General features: G+C 39.1%; 1 protein-coding gene across 2 annotated transcripts; it reads right to left on the bottom strand.

Annotated features, from left to right (window-relative positions):
- Nucleotides 1-2,427: 2,427 nt before the first annotated feature.
- On the bottom strand, nucleotides 2,428-20,227 carry ubash3ba (ubiquitin associated and SH3 domain containing Ba). 2 transcript variants are annotated; one of them, XM_034890154.1, is made up of 14 exons: nucleotides 19,568-20,227; nucleotides 8,308-8,361; nucleotides 7,881-8,067; nucleotides 7,598-7,796; nucleotides 7,146-7,315; nucleotides 6,732-6,940; nucleotides 5,906-6,050; nucleotides 5,566-5,686; nucleotides 5,337-5,459; nucleotides 5,096-5,188; nucleotides 4,421-4,565; nucleotides 4,220-4,326; nucleotides 3,609-3,709; nucleotides 2,428-3,510 (listed from the first exon to the last, which is right to left on the bottom strand). In XM_034890154.1, the coding sequence occupies exons 1-14, from the start codon at nucleotides 19,693-19,695 to the stop codon at nucleotides 3,373-3,375; spliced, it is 1,920 nt and encodes a 639-aa protein (XP_034746045.1). In that variant the 5' UTR covers nucleotides 19,696-20,227; the 3' UTR covers nucleotides 2,428-3,372. The 2 variants fall into 2 exon arrangements, with proteins under 2 accessions (XP_034746045.1, XP_034746044.1); XM_034890153.1 differs by having other exon boundaries at nucleotides 3,609-3,718; nucleotides 19,568-20,226.
- Between the last annotated feature and the right edge of the window lie 719 nt (nucleotides 20,228-20,946).

Genomic DNA, 20,946 nt, shown 5'->3' with positions numbered 1-20,946 from the left:
GTTCTCACCTACAGGAAATACTCTGTTTAGTTTAGGCAAGGGGTGCTAGATTAATGCAGGTGGCTGCTTCTTGACTGAATGCATTTTAAATTACAATTTACGTCAGATTTGCAAATCACCAGTTCAGCTACTCTTTTTTATATGTCCTCACTTTCATGATAGTTGAAGAACAGTAGAAACAGAGACAAGAATCAATCTCAATCAAATGTTTAACTACAATTTTTGTCTTAAACGAGCGAGTCCATGACTTAACACCTACCTGCTGCCTGCAGGGAAGCTGGTCCTCACTGCCATTGTCCTCTAATACCCTGCAAGGAAATACGTAGGTGAAGTAACATAACCTGTGAACACCAAGCTAAATTATTTCACTCATGCTATTTTATGAAGAGTGCGTGTAAATTATCATTAGTCTCACAAATATTTCCTATAATAATATTTGGTCTGATTATTTTATTTTTACAAATGCTATAGCTATACAATGCTATACTACCATGTGACTTTTTTTAACCGAGTAAAGTAACCCATGCTTTCCTCTATCCTTAGAGTAGTCTCATACATCATCCTCATGAGGTTAGATGAAAAAGCAAATCTCCTGACAGGTCTTTAATCTATTGAAATATTTACCATTCTGTTTTATTGTCCAATCACTACTGGTCCCAACAGATAAATTACTGATCCTCTAGAATGTAGTGCACATAACCCATATAAAATATTTAGAAATTACTGGCCCATAGCTCAAGTGTGCCTGCAGTTCAATATAAAAGGACTCCTGATATTGGTCATCAAATAGCACCATCTAGTGGTGCGTGAATCAGACACTGTATTATTTTTCTTTCTTTTTTTATATTATTTTGAAACATAAATAATTTGAATATAACAACTAATATAGGGTAAATGTATCTTTAAATAACTTTTATTGTGTATAGACTGTTATCCAGGGATCCTGCTTACCAAATAACCAAATGTAAGAATTTATACTCTCAAAGAACAAAGTTTTACCTTTTCTAAGGGTGTGCAGGTCAGGGCCACGAATATGATTAGCAACATTTCAGGGCACCAAAGGCTTTTTCACAATAATTTCTGAATTAATTATAATGATGTCTCATACATTCAAGACGGATCTTATTTCATGGTTACATTTTTTCCACTTTTTAATCAAGCAAGTCTATATAGAGATTCAGCTATGGTACATTTTACACTTTTGACATATTTGTTTTTGTATTATATTTTGTAATTTTTAAGGAAATTCATTAATAGCATAATATCTAAGTACGGCTGTATGTTATCTTAGAAAATCAATATTTTCTTTTTTGATGAAGTGAAGATGGTTAAACTGAAATCTGTATTAATATAGCTACAGCTATTTCAAAGATTTAAATCTACTCTGTGTTTTTTGTTTGTATATGTTAATTTCTGAATATAAAATAAAATAAAATCTTTTGTTTGAACATTTGTCAGCAGCTGTATGGTTAAAAGTTTTAAGAGTATTGTTAGCTTGAAATTATGTGGGGCAGCTGCTTCCATACCATAAAATCGTTTTATAGTAAACCGTGCTTACAAATGTACATTTAAATGGATGTAAAGTTAACCACTACACAATTAAGACTAAAGACGCTTTACAGTGTTGTGATACGTGGCTCGGCTTCGCTAAATCACCTGCAACATGAGGCTCCATTAGCTAGAAATGCTCATGTATTGACCTGGTTAAGTGTAGCTAAACTTTATTTTATGGCATTTAGCTTGGCTAAGTTACAGCTGCTTCTAATGCATTTAACCGTTATCTTAAAAGGGTGACTTTCATTATTTAACATTTACTTTAACTATAGTATGGTTGTTGTTCTTTGTTAACGCTTCCATAGATGAAATCAACGTTTCTGCAGAATTCAAACAAACACATTTCATGAACAAATACAAAATGCCTTACCTGTTAGCAAGACGCGACTATAACCTTAAGCTAACCGAGTCACTACACTAGCTAGCTAGCTAGGTGGCTAAAGTCTCGCTCTACGTTGTTAATTTATCACAAAAGTTAACGCTTCGTGCAGTATTCATAAACGGTCTCTATTCTTTACTTTCTAAACATTTCGAGCTTCTTAAAGTTTCAGTATCAATGCATCACCTTCAGGGTTCAAACTGTTCAAAAAGTGCTTCTGGAAGAGAGTCTTTTACCTGGTGGAGATATTCAAACAGAGAAGCCTGAAAAAAAGCGAGAATTAGCCTTTCAATTCCATTTCAAAAGAGTTCTGCGAATAGAGCCAGTATTCCGAAATGTATCATTAACAATAAAAACATTAAAAATCTAAATTCTTAAATTCAATTATTTTCTTTCCAGAATGATGAGTCTCAGTACTAATAGACCAAGTATTGTGTCATGTTAAAAGAGTACATGTGGGTTATGACACGACATTTTTAACACATGGCACAGGCTGGTATGTAACGCACTTTATTACTCCACAACCTTTCTTTAATCATTTTTTAGTCATATAGCAAATAAATGGTAAAGGCAGTAAGCATTTAAAGCATTTGACATAACCAAAGACAGAATTGTTTGAAAAGCTGTGTGGTTATCAGGCTTACAGAGTTTAAGGGTCGTGATGAACAAGCAAAGGTTTTAGTCAATGCACTCAACAGCAGTCTGTATTTCATTGTATTAATTTTCTACATCACTCATACTGACTTGGTTACTCGGTGGGTGGTAATCAAAACTGAATTACAGGAAGGTAAAATATTTATGTGTGCACATAAATGTCAACTTAGATGAATCACTTGATGATATGACATTTACCTGAATAAAACAGGTATCATAAACTACCCACCTCAGCACCGGAAACAATGAAGATCAGTTTTACCCTGTCTGATTGTCAACATTTCTTTTGTGCTTTTTTGCAGAAGGGTCATAGCTACAAGTTAAATAATAATTTCGGACACATGGAAAAATATTTCTGTGGTTGAAGTCTTTCTCATCTAGTTCTTGTCACACAGTGTGAGAAGGCAGCAGAGCACAAAGTCTTGTAGAGCCTGAGGAGGAGCCATAAAACCTGATTCACGCGCAACCGTCAAACAACTATACAGTACGTATCTAGTAACACCTCCACATTTTGGGCAAAGAAGTACAAACAAAGGGAGGAACGCAACAAACTGCAGTCCAATCTGTACTTCATTTTTGCTGTAACCTCTACACAAACTGTATTTTCTCATTCCTGAGCTGTGCGTCTGAATACATTTGCATGATGTCTTTGACGGAAGCCAGACGTGTTTTTGTTTTTTTTTGGTAGTTGGGCTGGATTTATAGCAGAGGAGTGGGTTCAAAATAAATATTTTTTTTCAGCAGTTCAGGGCTGCCCAAAAGATAGAGAGCCAAACAGCACATCTTCAGTCTTGTATTAGCATTTCCCTCCAGTTGAAACTGTGATTTGGTCCATGTGTCAAAGGCAAGATGGGTGGGTCGACCAGCTGCCACACCCCGGTCTCTCCCATTTCTTCACAAGCGCAAAAACCCAAGTAAGGAATCTGCACAAAGAGATGACAGATGTGCATATTAGCAAAGAAAAAGAGACGAGGAGAGGATAGAAATGAAAGAGGCATTGTAACTAAAGCAACAGACTGACCTTTCGGACAACTTGGACAAAGTCCTTGGAGTTTTGGGGGCTGAGGCCTTGTATCTGGCGAGTGCAAGCCTCCAGCGAGGACGCATGGGCCACAATCAGGACTGTGTTTCCTGTGTGAAAGAGGTAAAGAACAAGGAACCGCATTCCACAGATACCATTAACTTTCTCTACTGTTTGTGGCCACTCAGTTGTCAATAATATGCAGCATGAAATGTTTGCGTTCTTTGACTTATTTACTTTAATATGAAGATTAGGAAAGCATCCAAATTAAACATTTTGAATCAGAAGGCCAAGCTCAAGACAAATTGCTTATAGTGTCACCCTGTTCAATTTCAATGTTTTCTGGTATGGCGTGTAGAGTCAAGTACATTTTAGGGTACATTTTTTACAGTGTAGGGAAAGCAGGAGTCTGTTTCAGGCAGATCCCATTGTTAAGTTTTAATTTCACTGGCTCAAATTTAGAACAGGAAAACATCAGTTTACAATAAGCCTTAACATGCAATCATCTCAAATAGAAAGTGGACTTGTAGCCAGTACATGTTGCCAACATTTGGTGCTTAGTAAACGTGGTATTCATTTAAAACCCCGGATATTTTACAAAGCCACCTTACCCAGGCCTTTGCTTTCTAACAAGATCTCTCTGGTTACTTGGAAGCTCCTGCTGATGTACGTGTCATAGGTCTCTGACACCGTCAACTTATTTATGGGAATATGAGGTCTAGGGACAAAACAGTAAATAGAAAGGATGATAGTAAATTGCAGCGTCCCAGATAAAAGCTTATAGATGCTATAGAATAGGTGTCACTATGTACCTGTATGTTGTGTCAACACTTAGGTTAGCTGCAGCCAGCTCAGTTGGGGGGATCCAGATGGGTAAACACGTGCCTGCAACCCACTTTGTCCATTCAAACAATCCAGGCTCCACGCGGATTTTTGTCTTTCCATCCTGCTGGAGACCTGTCACAGAAACATAAACAAACCGTCAGGCAGGAAGACGTCTCTCCATCTACTCTGTCATGTCGATTTGTCTTGCTCTTACTTGACAGAAAATCTATAAATACATCTCCACATCAAACGTAAGAGTCAGCACAACAAGAGTAATTGTGATGGTCACGTATGCTAACATGAAATAACTTGGAAGTTTAAAAGGCTGTGACCAAAAACAACATAAATTTGGTGTTTTTCTGTGATGGGAAAAAGAAGTTGGACCTCCTGATAAACCTTTTTTTCCTATCTGTTGTGTTTCCTAATGATGTCTTTAGGTACCACAGACGTCTTTTAAGTTTATATAACTAGACAAATCCTTTAGAGATCCAAGCCACACTGAAGGTTTCAGACCCTAAAGCAAAAAATCTATCCATCGTCACTATCATTTTCATCATGCAGCAGTAACTTTTTGTTATATAGCTAACAAGTCAGCTGAAGAACCTGAATGGATGTTGGGTAACTTGTCTGTGACTGTGGTCAGAGTATGGATGAGGTCCTACCCTGCAGAATGTGCTGAGCAGTCTGGATGCAGCGAAGAGATGGAGAGCAGTAAACAAAGTCTATTTTGGTGTGGCTTTCTAGTAGGGCTTCACCTGAAATGGACAAAAATGCATCTTGTTATAACTGTTATATAGACATAATCTTTGCTGTATTTAACAATCCTTAAAAACCTAAAAGCCTCATTAATTTATAATTCTGTTTTAACAACATCCAAATAAATTCTGTATAGGATGTACCGACCTACAAGGCGGGCCTGGGTGGAGCCAAACACAGTAATTGGACAATCCTTATCATAGTCCCGGTGTCCTCCAATTCTAGCTGGCAGGCTGGATGGCATGTTGAGATTAGAGCGAATGTATCGGCCTGGGCGAACACAAATGAGAATCTTACACAAAAAGGGATTACTAAACTTAAAAGTGTCCAATGTAAGCCTTTGGAATAAAAATGACTGTGTCCCCTGCAGGCTAACCTTTGGCGTCAAAGCACTGAGTAATCCAGTGTTTCCCAAACACCACATCCATCCTCTCCCCATGGCGACACACAAACAGTCTCATTTTAGACAGAGAGGATTGACTGGTGGGCCTCAACACCTGAAATCAAGATTAGTTTTAAACCATGAAGCATTAGAGAAAGGTTGCATTAAATCAGCATTAAATCTTAAGCTCCTGCTAGCGGCACGCAGTAATTATTGGGATTATAACGCACTCCGTGAGGTTCATGATGTTCTATTCACTTCAGCATGCGGTCTGACAATTCCTTTGTTTTTCTGCAAGCCATAGGAAAAGTCACATAATGCTATAATGCTGTACCTGCATAGGAGGACAGAGGCCAGCGAGGCCGGGAGTATCCATGAGACTGTCAAGCAGACTGTTATTCAGCTGTCCATCAAATAATAACCCAGACACGGCGCTGCCGGAGTTAGTTGGAGAGGCACAGGTGAGCATAGAGTGAGACCTGAGTATCAAATACAACACAAAGAATTCAACTTTATTCACACTTGCACTTTAAATACAACGCCGTCCATCCACAGTGCAAAGAAAGAAACAAAAGACGATATACACACAATCAACAAACTCCTATAGACATACAGCGTACAGCATATGGCCATAGAGAAACACAAGGATAAGCAAAAGTAAGGCCCGGTGTAAAGTCAGTGAGTAAAAGCGGGGTGTATGTGTCTTGAAAACTTCAACAGAGTGAGAACAATGAATGGAAGCAGGAAGGGAGGAAGCATAACCTGTTCAAAGAGTGTGGTAATGTAGGCAAACCGTTTAACCAGTCAAACGGTTAGTCAAGACGCAGGCCGAGATGATTCATTTTCTTTCTTTCTGCCTTTAATCTTTCCAATCATCTTCGAAACATTGTCTCATTTGAGCGCACTTGTGCTCAACACTAAAGGAATTTGTGAAATGTCAGTTTGAGATAACACCCACTGATGTCTTTGTGAAGTAGTTGCAAAAAGCCACATGGTGGATTTGAGAAGCAATCAGTGATGATCTGCTACTTCTGTTATTGTATGTATGATGATCAAATCCGATCCCAGGGCCTCCCAGTAGGGCTCCTTATGTGTCATGGAATTTTCAATTGCAAGAAGGAAACACATGGTCTTGTGGATATCGTGCGTCCCATCCTTACCCATGGACGACCCAAGTGTCAGACTCATCAGCGCGGTTTACGTAGTTCTCAGGCAGCAGGCCCGACAGCCCCGATCCCAGCGAGGTGCCGTACAGCCAGCCCTCGCTGGCACTGCTCTGCTCCACCGAAGACATGAAAATAAAGTCTCCTGGCACCAGCTCGAGCTCATCGTCATTCTGAGGCACATACGGGTACATGACTTGCAGTGTCTACGGGGGGGGGGGGGGCAGATGGTTAACTGGTATTAGACAGAGGTTACTGTAGAATAAACATGCAGATCTATTATTTTAGGGATAATTACGATTGTAGCAACATTTCCTACACTCAATGTCCAAAAAGAATCTAACTTAACAGACAAGTGGGTAACATACATGTTAAGAGGAAGTACTAATTTTGAATGAAAGCAAATCAAACCTCATGATTAGCGAACCGAATATCCCTGGAGAAGAGCACAGCCAGCCAGTCACAGCCTGAAGAGACATCCACCGTTTTGGCAAACTTCTCCAAAATTGGAAGGTGACTGGCTTGGAAGTGGTATGCCAAAGTGACATGAAGTTGTTTCTTATGAGGCTCGACATGAACATCTGGACAAAGGAAAAAGAGAGAAATGTGCACAGAAGATGTAATCACGTATACTCATGACAATGATGTACTGTTTTTTATTATTTGGCAGTTCTCTACTGACAGAAAAATGTCAGTAAATGCAATCAGTCCACAATTGTCCACATATTAATATCAAAATGAGAGCCTCATAAACAGCATCATTCTTGAACAGGCCTGGGAACCTTAACCCTGTACATTGGGTCTACAAGACAGTCTACATATTTACTGTGATTTCTACCAAAGAGACATAGGGGGGCTCAAACCTGCTTTAGCGGTTGCTTCGGTTGCAAAATCAGAAGCGAAACTCTTCAGCACCTCTGCCGTCTGCTCCTCCACAAAGAGGCCAATAAAGGTTGAGGAGGTGTAGAGCTCCAGCGGAAGGGGCACTGGTATACGACCTTTCCACTTGGCCACGGTGGTCTGGAGAGCATCGGTCAGAGCCTCCACCTTCCCGTCGGCACACTAACAGAGCAAAACAGGAAGTTATCAAAAATAAAACTGCTATAGAAAGCCAGAACATGAGAAATTAGAAACGCAGACACTGACCATAAAGAACTGGCAGAGGGTGATGTGGGGGAAGATGTTGTGTGCCTTATTCTTGCCACAAGAGAGGCGGGACTGCTGCCAGAAGTGGGAGAGCTGCTGGAGTAGTGGTCCACTGGGTCGCAGATACAACACATACTCTCTGGGCAGAGGGTCATCCAAGAAGGGGTCATCCACGTGGGAGAAGAGCCTGGAGCAAAGGACAAGAAAACACAAAGTGATGAGTGAGGATCTGAGTAGGAGAGAGGACGGCTGATGTCCATTAGAGGGCATTGCTGCTGTACTAGCACGGTGACACAGCAATACAATGTTGAGGGGGGGTTAGGTCGCTAAATGTTGGATTTACCATTACAAATGTTTCTGTTTGCATTCCAGTTGTGCATTAATGACTGTGGGAGAGCATGTGGGTAAGAGTGTGTGTCGCTCTCACCAGTCACACGCTGCCTGGACGTTTTTCCCTCCTGTCGAAACCAGAGCTTTCAAGCTGCGAAGAGAAAGAGAAATGGAGATCAGAGCACAGTCACAAAATCAATAGTTTCTCTTCCGGACCGTGTTTATTAGAACGAGATTGCTGTGCTTCCACGTGACCAAAGAACAAAGAACAACCATCCGAAGAGAGCAGTGAAATAACCCTTATAATTCAGAACAGGAGTTTATTATTCAGACCAGAGGTTCATGAAACAGCATTGATGCTGATTTAAAACACATTCTTTTCTATCAAAAATATCAACAATATCTGGTTCTATCATCAGCGAAGTCTGTTCTGCTCAGTATATGTGGGTTTAACATGATTCTGTTACAAGTGATTCAGTCAATGACTTAATAATGAGCAGTGTGTTATCGAGGAGGGGGTTTTTGGCGGCACAACAGCTCACATTCTAGGTTAACAATTCATTTCTGTAGCAGCCAAATTTCATAATAAAGGACCCCCAAAATATTACGTAAGTAAGAAGTAGGAAAAAGTAAAAAGGCATCGTCCATGCCCTACAACATGATTTATCTGTGTCATTTCATTAAACTATAACTTCTTGAGATGTTTCTGAAACAAGAGAGAGCTGATTGCATGATTACTCTTGAGTGCTCAGAATCTAATTAGTGTCTTTTTATAAAACCTCTGAAGGGATTCCATGCTTCCAGCAGCTTTCTTCGGCTTCGAGGGGACTAACACAGAGCATCTAGACGTGAGTGTAATTCTTCACCTCTGTCCAGTTTTTCAGTCAATCAACGCAACAGTGGCATAGTTTGGTTATCACACTGGACACACTTGTCTGCAAAGCATGTTTTTTTATGTTTTGTTTTTATAATAGATGTGATTGTGGACTCCTTGGTGGTATTGTGGCTGCACTGCTGAGCTGACGTGAACTAAAAGATTTACCACACATTAGCACCAACTTTCCACTTCAAAAGGATTACATGTTTCATCTAAAGGCTACCAGTTCATAAAAACTACTAATTGCCACTGCGCTAATTGCCAATCTAATGAAAAGTAAACAAATATCTACCACTGGTATCAAATGGATTTTTAAGGCTGATACCATTACGAATATTTGGTTATTTAAAAATCCGATATGCCGATATATCGGCAGATATACATTTTTTTTAATCCAGGAACGCATTACAAAAAATACAGATTTCCCTATCACTAGTTATTTGTAGTTATAAACTATACAACGCCAACGCTCATAACATGGTTGGCAGTCAGTTTTTTTTATCTTGGTTTTCTTAAATCAGCCATAATAAATGCAGATGCCGATAGATCGGGAAATGCCTAATATTAGCCAATAATATCGGCCCGCCGATATATCGGTCAGGCTCTAGTATTTTATTATTTAGTATTATTTTCTTCACTATCAAAGAGCCTCTGTCTGACTTAATTCACAGTATAATACAGACGTGTTGCAACTCTCTATGTGTGTCAACATTGACAATGTTCATTGTGCCAATCTAGAATTCAAATATCAATAAGCTATTTTTAAATTTGTCCCACTGAGAGGGGCCTAGATACGGAAAAGTCCTTGAAACCCCCGGGGCAGTGTGCCCTGAAAGAGCACAGCATGCACCATGGAAACGCCAAGGCTACATCAACCTAACAGATGGCTCCCAGAGCTACTATATGCATGCAAACACAAACATATATGCAGGGCAAATCTAAATTAAAGGCAAACATAAACCACAAGACAAAAATTGAATTAAAGTCTCAACAACATTTGACCTAATTAATCAATTTGTCTTCCTACAGTATAAACCACTGCGAACCATTCGCTGGCTACAGTTGTCTTATTCCGAGATTCCACCTGGTGCTGTGTGGAGGAGGAAAAGAAGGGGATTTTTCTCTCAGAAGGCATGATGGGATTACAAGCAGATGTGACTGAGGTCACATCAAGCAGATCACACATTCCAATCCAGGCTAGAACATTGGATTGCTTGCCTCTTATCTCTGTGGTATTTTATGAGAGTGAACCCTTGAGACATAAAATAATAGAAAAGGTCTTACGCTTGCAGAAAGGTTTACTGGAATTTAATCTGCTTTTAGGCTGCTTAAATAACTAGAAACACTGTTTCAGGTATAAATAATATCAAGCATGATATTATATAATGTTATCAAGCATGACATACAGCATGCTGTTGTTTGCCATTTTTACTTATTGATGTGGAACATACGTTTCTGCTAGAGTAGGATACATAACGGCAATTACTAAAACAAAAGATGCTTTGGTATTCGCTCAAAATGTAATGCAGGAGGCTGGTGGTTTACCTTCAGGCCTGTAAATGGGTTATACAGCAGATGAAAGATGTTAACAGTGTGCAAGGCTTTTAATCGCTAAACGTATATAAAAAAAACTGTACTGGCTATGCCAACGTTCAAACGTTGTCCAAATATGAAATGAAATGATGGTTGTTCTTAATCCTTTAATATTGATTATTGTTGTGGTTTGGGGTTTTAGCTGTATTCACTTTTTAGAAGGGGAAGATAGGCTTTTACATAGTTTTAGACACAGAGAAAACTAATTTATAATCCCAGGCTTCTCGGAGGACCTCCCTAGTGGGGGCACTGTGTTTTAACTTCCACCTTTCTCCTCAATTCAAAGCCCAATGGGTGTGTACCTGCCAAACACTACATGCAAAGTTTTGTTTTTTTCACACTATAGGTTAAGAATAACGCGTTTGAATTGGATTTTTTGCCAATTCTGTCTTGTTTCCCATTTCTCGAGGCTGAAGAAAGCAGGACACTGACATCTCTGGACACAGAAATTGACCGTCTGGGAGCAGCGCTGGGCAGAGATGGCGGAGATTCACAGGCGCTGTCTCTCTCTTATGGGCCAGCTGGTCCATGTTTTGGACAGGAAGACAGCACCTCTTGCACAATAGCAATGAGTGTAGCATCTGCTGTTTGACACTTAGTATTTATACTTCCATTTGTTTTTGCTGAGCTGAATATTTATTGAAACAGTCATGGGCCAACTGTCCTCAATAAATGCGGCTAACCCGGAGGCCTCTCCTTTGCTCTTAGAAAGAACTGAGCAAGTTATTTTTAAACTGCATTTCCTGTTCACAGCTAGACAAAAGCATGGAGGGTGCTGGGAAATGGCCTTCATATCAGCAGTACTGTTTTTAATTAATGACCATTATGGGATGAGGACCTATAATTAATTTGCACATGTACTACAGCTGGAGGCGGTATTGGAAAGCAATTCAGTTTTAACTATATATAAAAAATAAAAAATGAAATTTCATCCATATATGGAAGAGTTTTTAGTTCCTGTTCCCACATTTAGCCCTACTACAGATAAAATGTTCTGGCTGCCTGTTGCGTGTTTAAACAGCAGCAATTGTGGTTTTTACTACATGTAAACATTTATTTAGACTGTTTAGTACAGCTGACCTTTTTATTAAACTTTGATATCTTCCAGGCTGCTAAAGAAAGTTATGGGTTTATAACAGACAATCTGCACACGTCTCATAGTATATCATTAGTGTGAGCACTCTGGAGTCCCGTAAACGTTGTGTTTGAAGTTCCTGTGACAAGAATCATCTTGACTTCCGTGGCTACATATTAGCTAAGAAGTGAAAAGTGATTCATAAACTTAAGTAACAAGCATTTCCAACTGACATTAACAATTCACCATGTCACCCTGTCTCAACCTACACACACAGCTACATAGTCCAAAGGGCCCTTCGCCGACTCAGTTCTATGGGCAAATCAACATTTCCTGTTTACAAGCCAACGACGAACACTCATCACTAACCACTTACGTATCACTCCAACAGCGCTGAGGGCACTGCTGCTCCCCTCCAGACTGCACCCTAAAGAGAGCCACATCAGCAGAGGAAATGTGCTTCCCACCGTCTAGTCTGGCCGCCTATGCCACAGCCTGGTGAGCCCGTGCCGAGCCCAACACCAGATGTTACCGTCCTTTTCGTCAACGTGTTCTTTATCTGACTGCTCACTCAAAAAAAAGAACAACACGTTGAATCCAGCTTATGGATTTGCAACAAATCCGTTCAGGATGTGATGTAGGACACAAACACGGTCAAAAGGTGTGCAAAGTTGTAATATTATAATGTAATTAATTAGTGTAAATTAAAGGAATAGTTTGACATTTGCCAGATAAATATATTTGCTTTCTTGCCAAGAGTTAGATGAAAAGATAGATATCACTCTTCATTTTTGTAAATTAAGTAGCTAGAGCTGGGAGTCAATTAGCTTAGCTTAGCATAAAGACTGTAAGCAGAGGAAAACGGCTAGCCTTGTTTACGCTAAAGCTGAAAAATCTACCTCTAAAACCCCCTATTTAACTTGTTGAACCTCAATTATTAAACCACACACAAACTGAAATGTAAAAGCTAACTGGCTAAAAGCAGCACAGTAACTTATTGAGTCTGTGCTAGTTACAACGTGTAACTTAAGCCAGAAAATGTTTTAACATTTCTGATTGTGTATGGATTAAATACAGCCTGTTACAGCCGGTTAATTAGATACATTTATAGGTATTAGCAGGGTCAGATTCAAGCTAGCTGTCTATCTGTGGTTAGAGTAAGCTAAGCAGCTGCTAGCGGTAGCGTCAAATATACAGTACGGACATGAAAGTGGAAAACAATTTTCTCATCACACTCTTGGCAAGAAAGTGAATAAGCATATTTCCCACAATGTCAAACTATTCCATTAATGGTGTGAATGAATGGTGGCAAGTGTTTTTTGGTGTTTTGGTACCACAACATTTTGTTTAGGGTCACTAACAAGACCAGCTCATGGTTTTGTACACTCATACAGCTTTTCTTTCAAGCTGACAAGGAAAACCTTTCAGCACCAAATCTTTAAGAAAACTAGCTGTGTACACCCAGTGTCAGGAACTGCTTCTGCTTGTTTCACTTCATTATTTCTGAAGGAGAAGCTGAGAAGTCCACAAGGGCAGACAGAGCAAGTCAGAGATTGACACCATTAATTTAACTGTGTGGTCTTTGTGTGACTAAAGAATGTTAACAATGTTTCGCTTGGTGTCCATCAAGCTTACCAGATTAAACAAATAATTATCAACGCTTATCAATTAAGCGTGCAGTTGCATCACAAGTGGTATTTTTAGCGCTGCATGAGTGACGTCAGCGAAACATGTGAAAGTGAACGAAGTTTCACCAATGGGGCACAGTGCCAAAATAGTGATGCATCCCCCAGCACTTTTTAAAGTCCCATAATGTGTCATATGGAGCTAAGTTGAAAGTTACAGCTGTTGTTTAAACACCCAAATCAAGACCTTCTCCTTTTAATTAAACTTTGAAAATTTGATTTCCAGATCGCACAGATCAGCTAAAAAGTGATCTGTCAGGAAGTATGTTTTTAACCATTTATTCTGTCCAGTCATTAAAGTTTGCAATCTTCAGGCCTTCTTTTAATGTGAAAAATGTTCTCAGTCAGTATACCAATTTCTTTACCGTAATCTGTAAGTGAGATGTGAATCCCCGAGTTTTAGCCGCCCTCACACCACCGTCTCAACGGAGTGCTTAGTAAAGGTCACAAGCCACTTCCGGAAATAGGCGATTTCCTCTTGTCTGGCTCGAGTACAAGCTTAGAGTTTGTTCTTGTACGCTGCACGTGCAGAAACCAAAGTATCACATGTATGCATAAGTTATGTGTAGTAATTATTATGGGGAGCCCTTGTTTAAACTAAAAAGATTTTTTTTAATGCTTTTTATCTTTAGCATGTACGATTAAAGTGGAGTGAGACGTGTAGTTCTAACAGCAGGAGTAATAAACTGATGTCAGTGGAAGAACAGTTTGCATGCACACAGACTTCCTCTTTAAGACACAAAGGCTTCACAGAAAAAAAATTACCATACAATATGTTATCTCAGCTAGATGTGTTACAGCTCAGTGATCACAGTGGTTTTGCTATCTTTGTTTGAGAAGCACAAGGAAACAGTAATGAACATGTGAGAGGCAAAAGTTGTGTCTTTATAAAATAAGCACTGAGTGAATTACTATTAAAGCATAGAAAACCGAGCTGTTCTATAGATTTTGCCATTGTTTTATAAAACTGGAACTCAGTACTAACCAAGATGAGGAGGCATAATATTAAACTGAGAGCGCCCTTTTGCATGACCAATTAAAATCAAATAGCAATCCAATGGAAAACACTCAATTCAACATTTTTAAAACAGAGAAAATATCATAGACGCAAATGAATTCATGGTATGAAATATTTGTTTTCTTAAGAGCTCCTAGTGAGGAAATAAAAAAAAATATAAATATAAAAATATAAAAAATGGCACACAGGGTTGCAAATAAATACACAAACCATTGAACATTTGTCATGCAGGGTTGTTACAAGTGTCAAATGTCATCAGGCAGTAGTCAGTCTAGTGCAGAAACAATTTTTCAATTATTCATTGTAATCAGATGTGAGGATTTGCTGCTTTGGTCTATTTTATGCCATTGCACACTGAATAAACAGTATGTGGGTTTTTGGACTGTTGGTTGGAAAAAAATAATCTTGTTGCATTCAATGAAGGACTGCACCAATCAGGCAAACATCACTGCCATGCCATCACTTACCTCGTCGTAATGGAAAACAGAACAATTGGCCAACGACTACAGATATAAATTGGCAATCTAAAACCAGTCACAAAGACAACAACAGATTTTAGGTGGTAATTTTAATGGTGCCTGTGCTTCTTCTTTATGTGACTTCAAAGTGATATATGTATTTATTGAAGTAGCATTGGACCACTCAGAAAGGAGCCATGTTGTTGTTGTGAACACAGTCTTTCTGACCAAATGATGGCAGTTGATTTTTCCACACACCAGCAAAACTGTGAGAACATCTGTGATTGGTCTAAAATATCACACGACATTGCTGTATAGCCTTGCAGGAAAATTCTTTTCCTCTTGTTCAATGCCTCCATCTACATCTTGTTAGTACCAGATAGAGTAAAAATGCCTCTGCCTCCGTCAGGGGAGTCAAAGTTCTGTTACATTTTGGTCATCAACTTCCTGTTTCCCTTGCTCACAATTGCCACATAATTCCTCTTTTAAATGTAACAAAACAAAGCTTAAATAGATGCGAAGGGGCCGCAAACATGCCATTAGTTTACTTTGGTGTTATAAGGTTGCTTCTTCTGACAACTTAGCAGTACCTCAGCTGTTTAAAATCAAGTGGGTAAAGTTAGCTCTCCACTTCGTTTAGGACACAATAACTATGATTCAGATTTCTGTGTTCAGCCAAGCAGCAAAGGGACTCTTTTGGATGATAAGTGTTGCTCCCAATTTTCAGGTGTGTATGTGACTCCAGTATGCCCAGTTATTTTGGGCACAAGCACAACATTTAAAACTGAACACACACACACACACACACACACACACACACACACTTTGTGTTTCCATGTGATTGTTCCTCTATACACGCGTCATTTACTTTAAATGCACTGGTAAGACTGCACAGGCACAATAAAAGGAACAAGTGGAAAAGATAAGGTAAAGTAACCTACAACAAATAATATTTAGCCATGGTCACAATGATACAAGGAAGTCCCTTTTACACAAGTGCAATGAGATAACATATAGGCATAGTTTAAACATTAAGAAAAAGCTTATTAATCATTAAATAAGAGCAGATCCCAGGGATTAAAGGGACAACAAGCAAACATATACAGTAACATCACAACAATGACAGGCCATTTCAGTTCTCAGAGAAAATATATCTCATGACAGGAGACTTAACAAAGAGTTATTCAAATGTTAAGCCAAGTCGTCAGACTTTTATTTGTTAGATTCTACAATAAGAAAACTATTTTTCAGGCTAATTCCTGTTGAAAAAATAGATTAGAAGTGGATTAGATTTAGGCCAACAACAAACTAAAATACTACAGGTAATCGTAATTTCCAAACAGGGTTTGGGAAGTTTCTTATAAAACACTATGTAATTGGTTAATAATTATAAATAAAAAATTGAGGCTGGGTTCTCAAAAAGTTATTCATTAAGTTGAGTTTTAAAGAACTCCTTCATTCAATTAAAAAGATCTGACCTTAGTGTTTTCTAAACTCTTGGCTGTGGCTCTGGTTAAACCAGGTGATGGAGGAGGGAGGAAGGTGAAAACTGCCAAAGCTACTCCTAGTTCAACAAAAAATGATCTAACTCCACTTTTGTCCAAGCCTAGCATTCTGCAGCTACCAAAAGCTAAACAAACCCGATGAAACTGTCGGATAAGTTTCCAAACCAGCTTCAGAGACAAGATCAGAACAGGGAGAGACCCCTGTCCACTAGCCCTGATTAGACTACTCAATTCCTGAATGACACAGCAGAAAATCCAACCAATTAAAATAGAGGGACAGTTTCTGTGTATGTATGTGCGTGCTCATGCTCACTTCTGGCTAAAAAAAAAAACTTCCTCAATCACAATGAAGCCCTTGTTCCCTGAAGCTATGACTGATAACTGATGTTCCTATTATTCCTTGTTCATCTCCCACCAAAGTCTAGGTGAGGACCTGACAGCAAAAACATGCATATCAGACATATCAGGAATTGGATTAGCGTTGCAGTACTGAAAGCTGGCATCTTGCATATCTGCTTGTGTTTAGACAGAAGGGGAAAAAAAAAACTTTGGGGCAAGCTGTAAACACAACACTGACACATGATGTTACCTTATTATACCGTGTTAGGGGGAAAGCGTTAGCAAACAGTTGCCTGTTTACACATCGATCAGGTTCCACTGTTAGTATTATATCAAAAAATGTCACAATAGCATGACAGAAGTTTTGTGTAGAAAATAATGTAAAACTTAAAATTATATGCCTCAAAGTACAATTTTTTTTAATTTTTGCTATGGTATCAAAACTTGGGTTTTGTGCTTGTATGACTGTTTTTTTGTGTTTTTTTAAACATCTATCCCTGCGCATGTTACTTAATTCTGTATACTACTACTGGGAAAACTACTGTGCCATAAGCTCCAGAGAGCTCACTCAAGCCAAACTAACACACCAAACTTAAACACCCCAGGATGAAGTGCATAGACATCATGTTGCATTAGATAACTATCTGTATGGTCTCTTTCCATTGTTATTGTGTCCCCACTTGACATTAGGCCAGATAGGCCTGAAGGTAATGACGTTGAATTATTCTCCCTCACTGTAACTGTGTAGCTTCAATCAAAGTATATTAGTCTGTCATCAGTACTAGATGCGAGTCTGCCAATATAACCTACCATAGTCGCTCATTGTGTCTGCAGTGGTTCATTAAGCAGGAAGAGAGAGCTGCAGTCTGGGACAACAAAAGCCTGGATGACCTTAGATAGGTTAGCAGAAGATAAAAAGGCTTAAATTGGAGCTGCTGTATCTGTCTAGTTAAAAGAAAAAAACATTGTTCAACACTTTTGACCTACTTTGCACAACTCTGATAACTGCAAACAGTCATTCCTAACTTTTAGTCTATTGTTTTACATGGGGAGACAGATTTACATCCTACAATTCAGATATTGAAACAAGAAAGGTATCTGGGAGTAAATCACGGCACTCTGAGATTACTGTCGCTGCTGTCAGAGACTCCAAGTGAACTATTCCAAATTTCTTTTGTTGCATGGGACACAATTTTGAGACACGCGGCACATACAGAAAGGCTTTTGTGTAAAATGAGGCTGTTCAAATCATCAGGCTTGATACATAATTTGGGAGTCATTGACAGCCCAAACAATGAGAAGGGACACTATGATAATAGATTATATATTTAGGTAGAGTTCATACAGCGAGAGCAGGCTGAGATGTAAAACATACGTAAACCATACGTGCCACATCAAAGAATATAGTTAGGTGTAAAAGGATTGAAGCTGGTGTTAAATAGGCATGGTTAGCCTGAAGAATATAGGCTAAGATGGGTTAGATAAAAGCATTATTTGAAACCAATTCCCATTCATGCAGCACCTTCATATTTCACATTTGTATAATTTCTCTGCAAAATGAGAAACACTTCTGTTCAGTAATGGTCACATATATTAAGACTTAATGCTGAATGCTGCTTTAAATTCTCTCATGAAATCCAATCCAATAATCTACTTTGATCATTACAATCATTCCATAAATAACTTACTATTATCCAGCATTCGTTAAATTATTATTAACGGTTTAAATGTTGTGTTTGTACCCAGCAAACACTGGTAGCAAGAAGAGTACACATTATTTATTTCAATACGGTTACATAATCCATACACTGCATTTACAAGCCAACACTGCTTGTTTCCTGGCAACTTCTTCTCTAAAAGATGAATGAGAAGAAATGTTAAGGAGCATGAAGGAATGCCCACAGGATCAGGTTTTCATTGAAAAACAAGAGTTGGCGAGGGAAAGGTGTGACTCAGAAAACACTGAACATCTCTCGTATTTTTCTTTTGTAGTGGGAAATATGTCCAAATAACATATGGACACGTATACGCAAAAACACAGCAGCACAAATACTGTAACTGTACAAGTGATGATGCTGTTTTTCTGTTCCATTGCATGGTGAAAAGTAACTAAAGCACAGTAAGTCTATTAAGTATTTTTATTAAGTAGTGCTTACTTGAGAATTTCAGATGCCATTTTTACTTATCAATTTGCAGTTACTGATGGCTTTGCAGACAATACGCATATAAAATATCAACATGTTATACATGACTGTATAAAATAGTTTTTTAAAAATAGCTCCAATTACACTATGCACAATATTAAAATGCAGCTTATGTGTTAATATACAATATAAAACTAACAAGGGGTACTCTAACTATAAGTACACACATGTGCTTTTACTTTTGAACTTTAAGTACATTTTTCCGGTTATATATACTTTTCTTTAAGTGAAGTGTGCAATTTTGTATTGTTACAAGGAGCTGAAGGCTACTCCTCTACTCTGCATTGCATTTATCATGTAGCAACAACCATGTTATAAAAGGTCAACTAAGTTTGTATTGGACACTAAAGAAAGAAACCAAACTCAACACCACGGCACACCAAAAATCTAAATGAGTGGCATTTAATCACTTTGCATAATCTTGCTGTGGAACATGCAGTATGGCTGTGTATTAGAGAGTAAAAACTACAGTTAAAATGGGTGGTTTGATTTGAACACAATGACTTGTGTGTGTGTGTGTGTGTGTGTGTGTGTGTGTGTGTGTGTGTGTGTGTGTGTGTGTGTGTGTCTGTCTGTCTTGGGACAGTGCAGCTGTGTACTCACGCCCTGGTCTTGGGGAAGCCCATGGACAGCAGCACGTCCAGAGTGGACCCATGTTTGATGGTGCTCGGGCGGCTCTGGCGCTGCTTCCGCGGCGTCACTTTGGCATAGAGTTCCTCTTTAGCTGCCATAATTCACTGGTCCATCGGTATGTCAGGTCCTCTGCTCCGCTGGCGTATTTTCATTTATCAAAAAAAAAAACAGAGGGATGAAAGCGGTAGACTATTTAAACCTGGGTGTCTTGTGTAAGGCGGAAGCACGTATCAAACACCCAACCTTCGGAGGAAACGAGCATTTTTCTAGCTTTGACAAACGCGCTGAGCTGGATCAAGCTGCCTCCTGACGGCTCGCGCATAAAGTCAAAACAACATCAGCAGGGGGGTCAGCCATGGGAATTCACTTCTGCTCTCTCCACGGTGCCCCCGATACACAGAGCCCGAGCGAGGTGAACATGTCTGGTTCCGGCTTGCCGCCTCTTATACGCTCCGCTGAATGAAAATTCAGATGTTGTATGAGCTTCCTTTTCCACACGATGTCTTATTTATGAATGGATCCTGAGTGAGAGGAGCTTTAGCCTGTAAAAGATTGCAGCTTCAACTGCGCGTCCCCTTTAGTTAAAGGCACAGTACACCGATTTGTGAGGGGACAGGAAGTCCGCTGTAAAGGCGGAATCATAGACTGTATATTTATTAATTTAATATTAACGGTCTTAGGGTGGACAAGGGTTAAACTAAGAGTAACACACTATTCTCGGTTGGACGCGCATTTGTTACAACTATGCAGTGAAATGAATACTAAATTAGTTTAGAGGTATGATGAAAAGTACCGAGGTATCACAATAATCCATCCATGGGTAGGGCTCATAGGTAGGGCTGGAGGGTGGAAAATGTCATAGGAAAATGTTCGTCACACTTCCTGTCTGCAAAAGTGTGTCGACACTCCACGCATGCGCAGTGTACAGTCAGGTGAGCAGCACGCCATCCTCAGTTGCCATAGCAACGTAGGATGGCAAACTTTTTAACCCAGCCCTATATATATGTATATATTTTTTAAATAACATTCTTTTATATTTCTAGTCATTCCAATTAAGTTCATTTTTTTCACTTTTCAGAGTATGCATTTTATTTTAACTGTTGGTGAGCAAAGTTGACATTAGACATCCATGACATAGACATGAATATTATTGTAGACTGGGCAGAACTTGGTGTTATGTCATAACCGGAAACATTGCTGTAAATCACTTAAGGAAACTATTTCCCAATTTTCCTTTTCCACCACTTCCCCATAACAACAATAACAATAGTTACACACGTACTGCCCACTGTTTACTGCTTATTGGCTACATTAGCCCATATGTACAACCCCTCCCTCCCTCAGCCTGG

The sequence above is a fragment of the Etheostoma cragini genome, chromosome 13 (genome assembly GCF_013103735.1).
Source record: "Etheostoma cragini isolate CJK2018 chromosome 13, CSU_Ecrag_1.0, whole genome shotgun sequence".
Lineage (NCBI taxonomy): Eukaryota > Metazoa > Chordata > Actinopteri > Perciformes > Percidae > Etheostoma > Etheostoma cragini.
Note: the sequence above shows the minus strand (reverse complement) of the source record. Positions and strands in the feature narration are given on the sequence as shown.